General features: G+C 38.2%; 1 protein-coding gene across 1 annotated transcript in view; it reads left to right on the top strand.

Moving 5' to 3' along the window:
* The first annotated feature begins 4,606 nt into the window (after positions 1–4,606).
* The window catches only part of LOC121633577 (pleckstrin homology domain interacting protein), a 40,125-nt gene continuing 32,253 nt past the window's right edge, over positions 4,607–12,478 (top strand). The window contains exons 1-7 of the mRNA XM_041975692.1: positions 4,607–4,769; positions 4,883–4,941; positions 5,029–5,058; positions 5,212–5,271; positions 8,617–8,767; positions 8,849–8,947; positions 9,075–9,235. Of these exons, the coding sequence (XP_041831626.1) occupies positions 4,730–4,769; positions 4,883–4,941; positions 5,029–5,058; positions 5,212–5,271; positions 8,617–8,767; positions 8,849–8,947; positions 9,075–9,235 (600 nt within the window). The 5' untranslated portion in view covers positions 4,607–4,729. The remainder of the gene's footprint in view (positions 4,770–4,882; positions 4,942–5,028; positions 5,059–5,211; positions 5,272–8,616; positions 8,768–8,848; positions 8,948–9,074; positions 9,236–12,478) is intronic.

The raw sequence follows: 12,478 nt of genomic DNA, 5'->3' as shown, positions 1-12,478 counted from the left end.
GTGTGATGGTGGCTGCTTGATAATTGTACAGCTCAGTAATGTCCTAACAGCGTCATGGATTCAAGAAAAATTGTCCATCTGCGTAGTCAAAGGGGGTTTAATTACTGCAGAGAAGCAATTTTGAGAAATTTCTTTTTTAAAATTCTTTAACTTTCATGACACAAATCAATAAACAATTTAAGTGTTTGCAGTTAACTACAAACGAAATGCTAAAAAAAAAATTATTCAGTGGATGTCTCAGAATTTAGTAGGAATACTAACAAGCTATCAGATATGCAGTAAAGCTTCTGGTTTAATTACATGTACTTTACTACTTCCCAACACCGGTGGGTAGCTGGTGTACATTAGTGGATGTAAAAATGCTAAAAGATGATGACTTCCTTTCCCCAAAGTAAATACTACACTCATATCTGCACCTGACACTGAAAAAAAATCTTTGATTTAGATTTAGTGTGCCCAAGTCCGGTCCTAGAGATCTACTTTCCTGCAATTCTTATATGCAAACCTTCTCCAACACACCTGAATTAAATGAATGACTCGTTACCAGGTGTCTGCAAAGCTGACTGACATGCGGATGAGAGAATTCATGCATTTGATTCAGGTGTGTTAGAGAAGGTTACATCAAAAAGTTGCAGGGTATAGATCTAGAGGACCAAACATGAGCACGCCTGATTCAGATGGTGAGATGCTAGGTTCTAGTCTATCTGATATACTTTCTACGTTAGCCTTTGTGTGTTGGCATCGTGAGGAAAAATCCATAATGCTTGACTAAAACAAAATTCCAGCCTCATTTTCAGATAAGTAAGGAAATTTTCCTTAAAAAGAAGATGTGATAAAATTGTGATTTATTAATCTTTTTAGAATCTCTTAATCTATTTAGAAAATATAAACAAAATTGAAAAAAAACACACATGAAAAAAAACAAAAGAAAAGTCAGGTGAGAGGCAAATGAAGAGAAAAGTATATTGTCTGTACAGTGAACAATCAGCAGAGTAGTTATTCATGGGTAAGGGTACCAGGAGTGGGTATGTAAGGAGAATAATATGTAAGTGTGTGTGTGTGTGTTTGTGTATATATATATATATATATATATATATATATATATATATATATATATATATATATATATATATATTATATGTCATCCTCATAAAGTAAAAACAGTTTGGACAGACAAAAATCACCACTGTAGGAAGTTGGTGAGATGAGGCTGTATGAATGCTGGGTTATAATAAAAAACAAGGTAGCGCTGTCATAGAACAGAGAAATTCATTACATACTGCCTCACATGCTTCAATTACCATTTGAAGACACTAGAAATCATTAATTTGGACTTCTGTCTTAAATGAGCTAATAAAGTACACATTAAGGTTTGTTGCATCTATTGCTAAACTTTCTGGCATTGTGTTCATGTAAAATAAAAAATAAAAAACAAAAAAACTTTATTTACCCCATGAGGGAAATTTAAAATTTTTTAAAAAGTAATGTTTACACTCAGCATTGGACTGACATTTCTCTGATTCATATAGCACAGGGGTGCCCAAAGTTGGTCCTCGAGGGCCGCTGTCCTGCAGATTTTCCAATGTTTCCTGCTTCAACACACCTGACTAAAATTAAATAGATCCAACAGCCTATTAAGTTTTGTACAGTGACTCATCAATTTGAGTCAGGAGGTTTTGGAGCAGGGATACATCAAAAACCTGCAGGATTGTGGCCCTTGAGGACCAGAGCTGGGCACCCCTGATATAGCAAAATGTTAAGTGTGTTTTGACAACCCAAATTTGACTGCATTTCTTCTAAAATAAAAAAGAGAGAGAGAATGAGAGAAAAAACATTTAATGTGCATTAATTTCAGCCATTATTTATAATATGTATTTATCTCATTTCCGCTCTCTAAGCTACAAAGTGGGAGAGACTTAAGGAAGTCCCAGTTTAAAGGCTATAAAACACAATAGTTTCTTCTACATGACTGTTTATTTGATTTTAAATAACACAATACAATTTAAAGTTAATATTCTAAAATATATTATGCAGCAGCTAACATAACATAATTATTGAACACATCTATTTTTATCTCAGTAAATATATTTCTAATGGGGCTATTGTAATGCTTATTGAAATGTATTTAGTTCACACAACTATCTTTTTTTGATGACAGCTTCAAGGTGCCTCCTGAATGGAGAAACTAGTCAGATGTGTTGCTCAGATGTGATTTTGATCCATTTCTCCACACAGTCTTCAAATCGTGAAGGTTCTGTAGGCCTTTTCTGTGAACTCTGATCTTTTGTTCTTTCAATATTTGTTGGATTCTAGTCAATAAATTGGCTGGGCCGTGCTTGCAGCTTAGGTTCTTTTCACTGATATCAATTAAATGTCCTTGGCTGGGTGTTTAGAAACAGTCTTGCTGAAAAGTCCACCCTTGTATAACCACCATCATCCTGGTAGATGGCAGCAGATTTTTATCAAGAATGCCTCTGCATACTTTTCCATTCACGCTTCCTGTACCATTTACTGAAAAACAACCCCATACCATGGTGTTACCACCTACAAACCTAACTGTTATGTGGTGATTTTGGGGTGGTGTGCAATGCCATTTGTCCTCCAGACATGGTGTGCATTATGGCATCAAAAAAGTTTAATTTTGGTCTCATCTGAACAGACTATTATCTCCCAGTATTTTCCAGGTTTGTCCAAATGTTATGTTGCAAACTTTAAAATGAGCTTCAACATGTTTTTTTTTTTTTAGCAATGGAGTCTTGCAAGGTGAGTGTGTTAAGTACATTACTTATTATCGTAAAAACAAATTTATCTACTAATTTCAAGTCTTTCTAAAGCTCTCCACAAAGTTGCCCTTGCCTCTTGGACAACTCTTCTTTTCATTCCTGTAACTTAGTGGTGTCTGGTTTATGGTGAAATGATGTTCTTCACTTCCTGGTACATATGTGCCCACCACTGTTGGGACAAGAGTGCTCAATGGAACATTCAGAAGTTTAGAAAGGCTTCTGTAACAAATGCCATCAATTCTGAATCAGTAAGTTTGTGAAAGGTCTTGAGAGAGCTCTTTGCTTTTATCATGTTTCCTGTATTAAGGCATCCTGTCATAGGCCATCAGTTGGGAATGAACCAGATGATGCTCATAGATTTCAACCGCTGACTTAACTTTCCATGTTTGTTTGTTTTTTGGCACCTTACTTTCTTCTTGTGTTAAATACTTTCCCCCTGTTATTCAATTAATTTTTGTACTTATTTGATCTTGTTCCTTTGTATGTATGGATTACTTCGACCATTTGGTTAAAAAATATCTGTCAACAGCACCACAACAAAAATATTTACTGAGAAAAAAGTTGACGCATTCAGTACTTATTTTATCGGCTGTTAAAGTTTAGAGGTCTAACAGGTAGATCTATACACCTGTGCTGTAATTAAAAAAAAAAATAACAAAAAAAAAACTTACTCATAGCTACATAAATATTTCACTTTAAATTCTTTGTTGCAGGTTCCCACACTACGTTAGTTTATGCAAAGAAAAGGTTGTTTTAAAAATAGCAAAACAATGCCTCAGGTATATATATATATATATATATATTAAACGAGCCAATTTGTAAGTGATCTAACTTCTTACATCTAAAATAACATACACTTTACAAGGTATCTAAAAAGAGACAAGTGCATTGTTTTAGTTAACTGTTGTTTTGTTAAAATTATATGCAGTCTTTAAACATTATAAATTTACGGTCAAAACTAACAGATGAGTTGTTCCTTGATATTCTCAGTTGTTAAGTGTTGAGAGTCTGTGTGCTTTATGCATCTCCTTGATAATCTTCCATGATGGCCTATCTTGCATCAGTGTCTCGTAGCCATTAAATTGCTGTAACTCAGGGGGTTTCATTCATTAAGCTGCATTCCCCTTCTTTCTCCAACCCTTCCCCCATTTTACTGCCTGGCAATATTTGGAAGAGAAATGGACGACTTCCCCACCAAACGGCTCACGGACAGAGTGGGTGTGTTATCTACACATCGTGTTACACAAGACGAGTCAAAACAAGCGAGACCAACGTGGACACTCGGCTTTAATACAATTAACTAGCTGTTTTGTTAAACTAAACCTCGCTGAAACAGATCGGTTGTAAATCCCTCACAAACACGGGAGCCATATTCTACACCCACAGATACACATTTAGAAAAAAAAAATGTAGTAGAAGCTACGTTTTGCCAATCCACTACGAGCTTTAAATTAAATAAGGGTAAAACACCTGTAACCATTTAGTTTACAAAATACTGTAAATGTAGTCTTGATACAAAGTAACAGCCATGCTGCAGCAATGTATCCACTCCTTTAGCAGGCTGCCATTTCTTCCTCCCCTCAACAGGGGCGGGCGTGAGACATGTATGCTTCCGCAAAGGACTTATGCTTTGAGGGGGAGGGGGTGCAAACAAACATACCCCTACAACAGCCTAAACGCAACTGAAATTCAACCTGAATAACATTCGGTAGAATTATATTTTAACAGTTCGATCTCTGCCGTAGGAAGACCGTGTTTTCATGGGTAAACTATACAGCGCGCACTAATTGTCGCTTCGCGGAGGAATAGTCGACGCAGCCGGGACTATGTGTGAGCGAGGCTGAATGGAGGCAGCCTCTTCCTGGTGGATAAACAGTGACAGCTACAGGGCAGCCACCTAGACCCAGCACGCAGGCTCTGGCGCTGCCCTGGCAAACAACACCAAAATGGCTTCAGACAGTACACACATCGCGCAGTTGACTTCTGGTGAGTAAAGGAGAACGGAAAATATGTCATGGTTGTTTTAATATCCCCCCAATTTCCTCGGTGCCCTCTTCTAACGCAGCTCCTGTCCTCTTCTCCCCCTCCAACCATACTAGAACTGTACTTCCTAATAGCCCGATTTCTAGAAGCTGGACCGTGCCAAAAAGCAGCCGAGGTTGGTGTTTTTGCATTTTAGAATAATTTATAATATGTCCGAAATTGTCACGAGGTGTAATTTGTGTATTTTTTATCCTATTTTCAGACCCTGATAAGGGAGGTGGAGGAGAAGGAGGTAAGCAGTCAGCACTACGAGAGAGAGATGCATTTCTCCACACTGTACTTTGTGATGTTGCTTTTACTCTGATTTATCATTTACTCTTTTAAAACATCACTTGATACATACATGAACTGGATGATCACAGTCGACACTATTTTTCCATCTCAGCTGCTTCCCAAAAGGCTGGACTGGACAGGGCTGGAACACCCCGGGACATACGAAAATTTGGTAAGGGTGCTCTATAACTGAGGAAAAAGTTTTTAGAGAGCAAAATAAAAAATTGAATTTCCCGCAATTTTTAAATCAGGTGGTGGCGAAAAAAACTCCAAAAGACTCGCAAGGCGAGTTGGCAGTAGGTTTGGGGGTTGTTTCGCAGTACCGAGGAGGTCAGGTCCCAACCTCCTGTGCGGCATGGTGTGCGAGTTTGGTGCCATGCAAGTCCTAAAGGTTTAATAGTTGTTGAAAAATTGTGTGTGAAATGTTGATACGTCATGAGTGTTGTGGTGTAAGAGCGCCAGGATCCGGAGGAGGGACTCCCTGCGCCACAAGCCTGAGAGAGATGGAGGCGCTCTTGTCCTGCAAGAAGCATAATTTGTGTGCACGGGTTGAAAACACACAGGGGGGCACGAGTAAAGAAACAAACGGGACTTTTAGAGGGGAATATAAACAGTAGATTGAGTAAAGCTGGAGTTACATCTCTCATTTGAGGCTCTGCTGCTGCCCTGTTGCTGTAGATGGATTTATTTAACATTTTATTATTTTTTTCCGAGCACTTCTGGGAAATTGCTGCAAACTCGTGTGGAAGGAAAGAGGGAGATCAGTACACGCGGAGATGATAGGTAACTTTAAGCTATCTACAATCGCGCTATTAATTGACGTGCTAATTTTCACGTAAACAAACAGGGGCTCGGCTGGAAAAAAACGTCGTTTACGCATGGGGGCGTGGAGAGAATTCATCATAGCTTACACATTTGCTTCTTAGCCAGACTGCTTAAGCCGCGCGATGCCTTTTATCTATTTTTTGCTATTTTATAAGTTGAATTTTAACAGTAATATAAGAGATGATGACACGTGGTTCGCTCGAGCCTTAAAATAACGCATTATATATATACAATTTCGTGTTCGGAACCACAAACCTAAACCGACGACTATCCACGATGGCACGAGCTTGAGTAGCATGTTAATATAAAGGTTTTAAAAATTATTGACGGCGTCTTTCTGCCCTGCTGCGTCTCTGTTTTTTTTCTCGCCCCTCTCTCTTCCTGCTCGGCTCGTTGGGCTATCCGTTCCTCCTCCCATCCCCAGCCCTTCAAGCCTACCTCCTGTTTGTGCATAATTTCTCGTATTAGAAAAATGACACAAATAAAACAGCGGATGGGGGTTTTATTTATTATGCTAAAAGGAAACAGGGAGTTGAGTAGAAGCCCCGGGGTCTCGGTTATTTATTTATTATTTTTTTTTTATCCGCGCTTGTAGTTAGATCTGTCGGCCGCTTACAGAAGGGGGTTGGGCCGCATGCAGGAATAAACGCTGACTTCAATGATATTGTTGTAATTAGCAACATTAATTGTGGCTAATTAATTAAGGCTGATTAATTAGATGTTTTTGTTTTTATTTAGCATTTAAAAATCGAACAGGACCACAACACGATATATGAAATATGGTTTTTTTTCTTTTTTGTGAAAGGAGAAAGTTATTAGAAAAAATATTTACAACGTTTTATTAATTTCTGATCGCTGGCTTTATTTAATAATTTTAACATGGCAGGGCATTTCAGTTAACATATTGAATTAAAGGCTGTGTTGTTGTTTTTTTTATTAGGTAAAATAAATTTAACAGTGTATTAGAAAGCAAGGCGATATTTAAGACAGATTGTAAGTTGCAGTGGTGTGTGTGTGTGTGTAGCACCATGTGCACTGTGGTGGTGCAGTTGTGGCTGCAGGAGTGTCATCCATTATCTTTCAGAAGCAAAGAAAACAGAACAAATTTATCTAGGAATCATTTATATATAGGTATTTCTGTGTTTTGCTCTTGAGATGTGGCTTGTGCATGCACTTATTAACACTGATCACGTCTCCTAGTCAGCAAGGATGTTGAAAGCAATTAAGGGGTCATTAATTTTGTGTGTGTATGTGGAACAGAGAAGGAGAATAAGAGTTATTGTCAACACTTGGATGAAGAAAAGAAAAATTCAGGCGTGGAAAGATCAGATGTGACTGATGCAGAGCTGATTGCAGCATGTTTATGAGCACATTTAAAGTGATCCTGCTTCCTAAAATAAGCGCACACACACACTGCTGCATTCTTTTCCTTTTCATCCTGTGGTGTATCGTGTGCTCTTCAAATAATTCAGACAAGTGTGTGTATATTTCCAAAGTAGGCCATGTAGGAGTCTCACCCCATGTGTCAGTGGAATCAGTGACACACTGTGTTTATAACAGTGTGGGTTTCTTTCTGCCTCATGCTTATTTTGCGTGCCACACCCCCCCGCTCCCTGCTGCTGTCATCTGCATCTGTAGTCATGTAGAGAGGGGGAATATAGATTCCCCATGTTTTTATTTATTTATATATATATATATATATATATATATATATATATATATATATATATATATATATATATATATATATATATATAATTCACGCATTTAAATGTTGTTCTTTTTAAAAGCTTTACTTACACCACTTTCATGCAAATGGCATGTAATCAACATGTGCAACAAATAAAGAAGAAATAATTTAAAGAAAGGTCACTTTCTCTTTCTCTCTTTTTTTCCTTTTTCTCTCCTGCTGTCTCCTCATCACTACATCACTTTAATTTATATATTATCTTATTTGTAGATCTCTTCCGTTTAGATCTCTTCATATTTCTCATTTCTGGCCACAGCAAGGATGCAGTTTCAGCTTCTAATTTGGCTTGAAAAAGTTTTGTATAAGTGTAAAGCTTTAAAGTCAGTTGTTTACCATTAGAATTAAAGACACAATAGTCTTGAGTGTGAAATAATATTTTCAGCTGTTTGAAATAGTTTTTAAAGGAGTTTGTCTTCCCTACAAAATCATTAAAATAATTTGTTTCTTTTCTAGCAGATCTGCTAAAATCATTTCTGTGTTTTACCTTTTAATTCCCCTTTTTCTCATAAATCGTAATGAATCTGTAGGACAGTGGAATGATCTGTTCAATAAATGTTTCCATAGTTAATGATTAATAACCTTAAATAATCATGATCTTGATAATGACTAAAACATTTTAATAAAGCAGTTCTTCTGCAGGCCATAGTTAATTGTCCATTGTTAGCTTTTTTTAAGCTTTAAACTCACAATGTCAAATATTTAATTCATTAAAAGATAATTTTCTGTTTGCAGCTGTAGTGCTGATGATCTGGTTCCATTTTAATCTTTTCAGGAAGCTTTTTCTCACCACTTCCAACAGGGTTTAGTTTCAACAAAAAAGCTTATTTAAAACATTTTTTCCCTTATCCCTCCAGTTTCCTTTCTAACCAATCTGCTGACCATGATTGCTGTTTTCTGATCAGCCTGACTGCAGACTTACCCAGGGTGTATGCCTCTGTTCAGGTCAAACTCTACAGACACATCAGCCCAGACCACCTGCTGCAGGTGTGCACCAGAGTCTGTCCCCTGCTGGAAAGGGAGGTCCCTGCCAGCGTGCCTGGACTCACCAGTCTTTTGGGGGCCGGCCGACAGAATCTCCTCCGCACCAGCAAGAGTGAGTGGATATGCAGTTTTATGCAATCACACTAGTGCACGTGCAACAATATGAATGTTTGTGCATCTCGTCTTATTCCAGGTTGCAAGCATGTCGTGTGGAAGGGTTCAGCACTGGCCGCTCTGCATTGTGGAAGACCACCCGAGCCTCCTATTATTTATGGGAGCCCCCCCAACATAGGTAAAAAGAACAATCAGAGTGGGAGCGAAAACATTTATATGTAGTCTAAGCTTTCAGCATGTCAGACAGATTTTCTCTGCATACTTAAAAATAAAGTTGTCACTGTGTTTGTTTACTCTGCGTGCAGTGGAGACGAGCTACAGCCGCCGGCTGAACGGCTCCTACCGTCTGCGGCAGCTGGTGCCCACGGCTGTGTACCAACACATGAAGATGCACAAGAGGATCTTGGGACATCTGTCGTCAGTGTACTGTGTGACGTTTGACCGGACGGGGCGACGCATCTTCACCGTAAGGCTGCAGTTTTTGTGTGTGATTTTTAATGGTGTCTGCTGAGTCTGAATTTAGTGGTGCTAAGTTGTGCTGATTGTGTTGTTTCCTTAAAGGGACATTGTGCAACATTTTCTGTTGTTTACTGGCCAAAATCATTGTATGCATATGTATGTGTTATCATTGGTGTATTATGACCTCCGCTAATGTCTGATACATTCTTGTAAATGAAGAATTTTAGATTTGTTCATATATATGATGGGTATGCCGGTAGGAAAGGAGCCATTTTCACCATCGGGCTAATCTTCCCCAGGTGGAAGTTGCTCAAGAAGGAGAAAGGTTTTAAAAAGGATGTTGAAGTTGCCAGCTTTCTACTCGACAAGTAATTCAACGGTACTGCCTAAATTAGCCTAAAACTAGCTTTGGTTTTGTTTGACGCTGTTGCTCGTTAACATGGGCAGCATAACAGTAGTTTCTGCTAAAAATACACCAGCCTCGTAGGCACAGACGTGTATGTTTACGTGGTTTCAGCCGCTTTCATAGTCACTGTAAACGCTGGCTTCCAGTCAAAGCCGGACGAAAAGCTAGTGGGAAGGTTTTATAAGCTGGCTTTTACGGTGACACAAAGCCGGTGCAGTGTCGAGGCCAGTTTCCACGTCAAGATCCGTTCCCCCCTGTGAGAACCATTCTCTCTTCTAAACACAGAGGAACCATATCTGACAGTTTTATGGGATGCAGTTTGCAATATTATTGAAATCAGAAACCTCTTCACCTGAGTGAACACTCCAGATGGCATGCTTTTATTTGTGTTATCAAGGCTTTCTGACACACTGCGGCTACTGTTGTTGCAATACATCTGAGAAGTAAGACGCTAGTATATCCTACACGTGACAATGCAATACACAATTCTAACATTAGATGAAAGTAATTCTTACACATTGTTCCTTTAAGTCACCTCCTATGTGCTGTTTGTGTTTGATTGTTGCACAATGTGTTTAGCTTAGCTCGGCATTTAAACGACTGTATGCCATGCTGTAACAGTTCTGGTAGGAGGTAATTAGTGTTTATCTGACAGAGATGGGACACTGTTCTCTGACTCACAGCTTTAAGATGTAAGAGAAAGTGATCACACAGCTTTGTAGTAATGATTGTGTTTTAAAAAAAAAGATGGAAACCGAACTTTTACTTCTTTATGCTTGTTGTCTGCATGTGCAAAGCAGCTTTTTTGTGTGATTTATTTAACAAACAATAAGACAATGTTGGTGTGATGTTGCCATCATTCTGTTTGGATCCTTGAGTCAAACATTGCCTGCTGCTCTACACCATTTTCAGCTTTCACTCCTTAAATCTCCAAAAATGGCTGGCTGCTGTGAGGGAGGGAAGGGGGGGGTGTCTCTCAGATTGACTCTTTGAGTCTCTCTTTCTGTTATCTCTCCCTCTTTTTCCTTATCCCGTGTTGCTCCTCCTTTTGTTCCCTTCCCTCTCTCACCCCTTCCCTCTTCATGCTATTTCTCATCATAACTGAAGAAAATGTTTCCTCTGAGGCGCTGGCTAAGTGCCAGTATTAAAATTCATTCTTGGTCTCTGTCACTTTCTCTTTCTCTCTCTTTTTTTTTTTCTTTCTTTTTTTCCCTTTTCTCTCCTGCTGTCTCCTCATCACTACATCACTTTTATTTATATATTATCTTATTTTTAGATCTCTTCAGTCTTCTCGCTGAGGTTTTGGTGCAGCTGCATTTTGATATTTTGATTGATTTTTGTGCAGCTTAAACATTCTCTGTGATCATTGCGTTTAATGAGCACATGCATGTGGGTTTGGTTTAGCCATCATTGATCGGCTATATCGATTTGCATAATATAGCTGAGTAGGAGTTCATTATCACGGTCATTGGAAATGACAAATTGAGACTACTTGGTATGGATTAAGGGTCTCCTACTGCAGTTAACATCACCTCTACAGTGGGACGGTCAATTCTTTTCTTTTCTAAACCTGGAACCTTATTCAGGACCAGCTATCATTTAGTTTGCCGCTCCAGTCATGCTATCAAATAGAAACTATGCAGACACTGTGGCTTTTTCCTAAAATGCTTTGCAGATATAAAAGAATGCAATTTTTTAATTAAGACATCACAATCTGAATTGTGTGTACAGTAACCTGTTGGGTTGGAGAATTATTTTGAGATTTTAATCAAGGCACAGATGGGTAGATGGCACCATGTCGAATCACAAAACATTTGAAGCCCCCAACAAGCTGGATTCCAGCCAGGAATTCTTAGCTGAGTGCTCAAAGGCAGGTTTTGAGTCTTAACTGAGCTCTTGATCTTCAACAGAGACTTAACAAATGTTTGAGCTTGCTCTACGCTACCGTCTTTTCTCCCTCTCTCTCTTTAAATGTTGGATCTACATTTTTGGTAATTTTTCTTTTAGCTTTTTTAAAAAGTTTTATGTGTAAATTTGATTTCTGTTGCTTCAGTTTTTTCTTTTTCTTTTATCCAAATGAGATGTCCTCTGACTTCTTTGCCCCTGTTGTTCCTCCACTGTCTTAGATTACTCTGTTTTCTTGGGTTCACTTCTGTTTTCTTTCATTGGGCTGAACAATATCCAGAAAATGGGCAGACTAGCCCATCTTGCACTGGTATGAAAAATCCAGTTAAGCCAGCACCTTTTTGTTTTTCCCACTATTCATGTTGAAATATTTATCTGCACACTCCAGCTCTGTGAACGACTGAACAGTTGTATAGTTTGAGGGCAGGAGTCTGACTTTTAACAACAACTCCAAATTAGACGAGCTGTTAAAATTACAGGTATTCCACAGTTTATTAAGAGGATATCATTACGATAAAGGAAGACAAAAGATCTCTGCTAGAAGCACTCAAAGTTGTTTCCTCTAATTTAGCTAAACTGCAGCTTGTGTATAGAAATACAGCTTTTAGTACTTACGTGTATGCACAGTAAATCAAACAATCTATTGAGTTTGATTTAATCCTTATTTATAATTCAGAACAGAAATAATAATCTGAGTACTTTTACAGAAAATGTACATAAGTTCAATTTAAGTCCAACTAAATGAAGTTTCATAAAATCTAGTTCAATTAATCCGGTTCAGTTCACTATTTTATACTTAAGGCAAAGTATCAAATTACATGTTTAATTTATCAGTGTTTGCTGTTTCCAAAGCCAGTTAAAGCATTAGTCTTTTTTTTTATTACGGTAATAATCGGTTTAGTAGGTTAGTTGGTCACTCTAAATTCTCCCTAGGAGTGA

The sequence above is a fragment of the Melanotaenia boesemani genome, chromosome 22, assembly GCF_017639745.1.
Source record: "Melanotaenia boesemani isolate fMelBoe1 chromosome 22, fMelBoe1.pri, whole genome shotgun sequence".
NCBI classification, from domain to species: domain Eukaryota; kingdom Metazoa; phylum Chordata; class Actinopteri; order Atheriniformes; family Melanotaeniidae; genus Melanotaenia; species Melanotaenia boesemani.
Note: the sequence above shows the minus strand (reverse complement) of the source record. Positions and strands in the feature narration are given on the sequence as shown.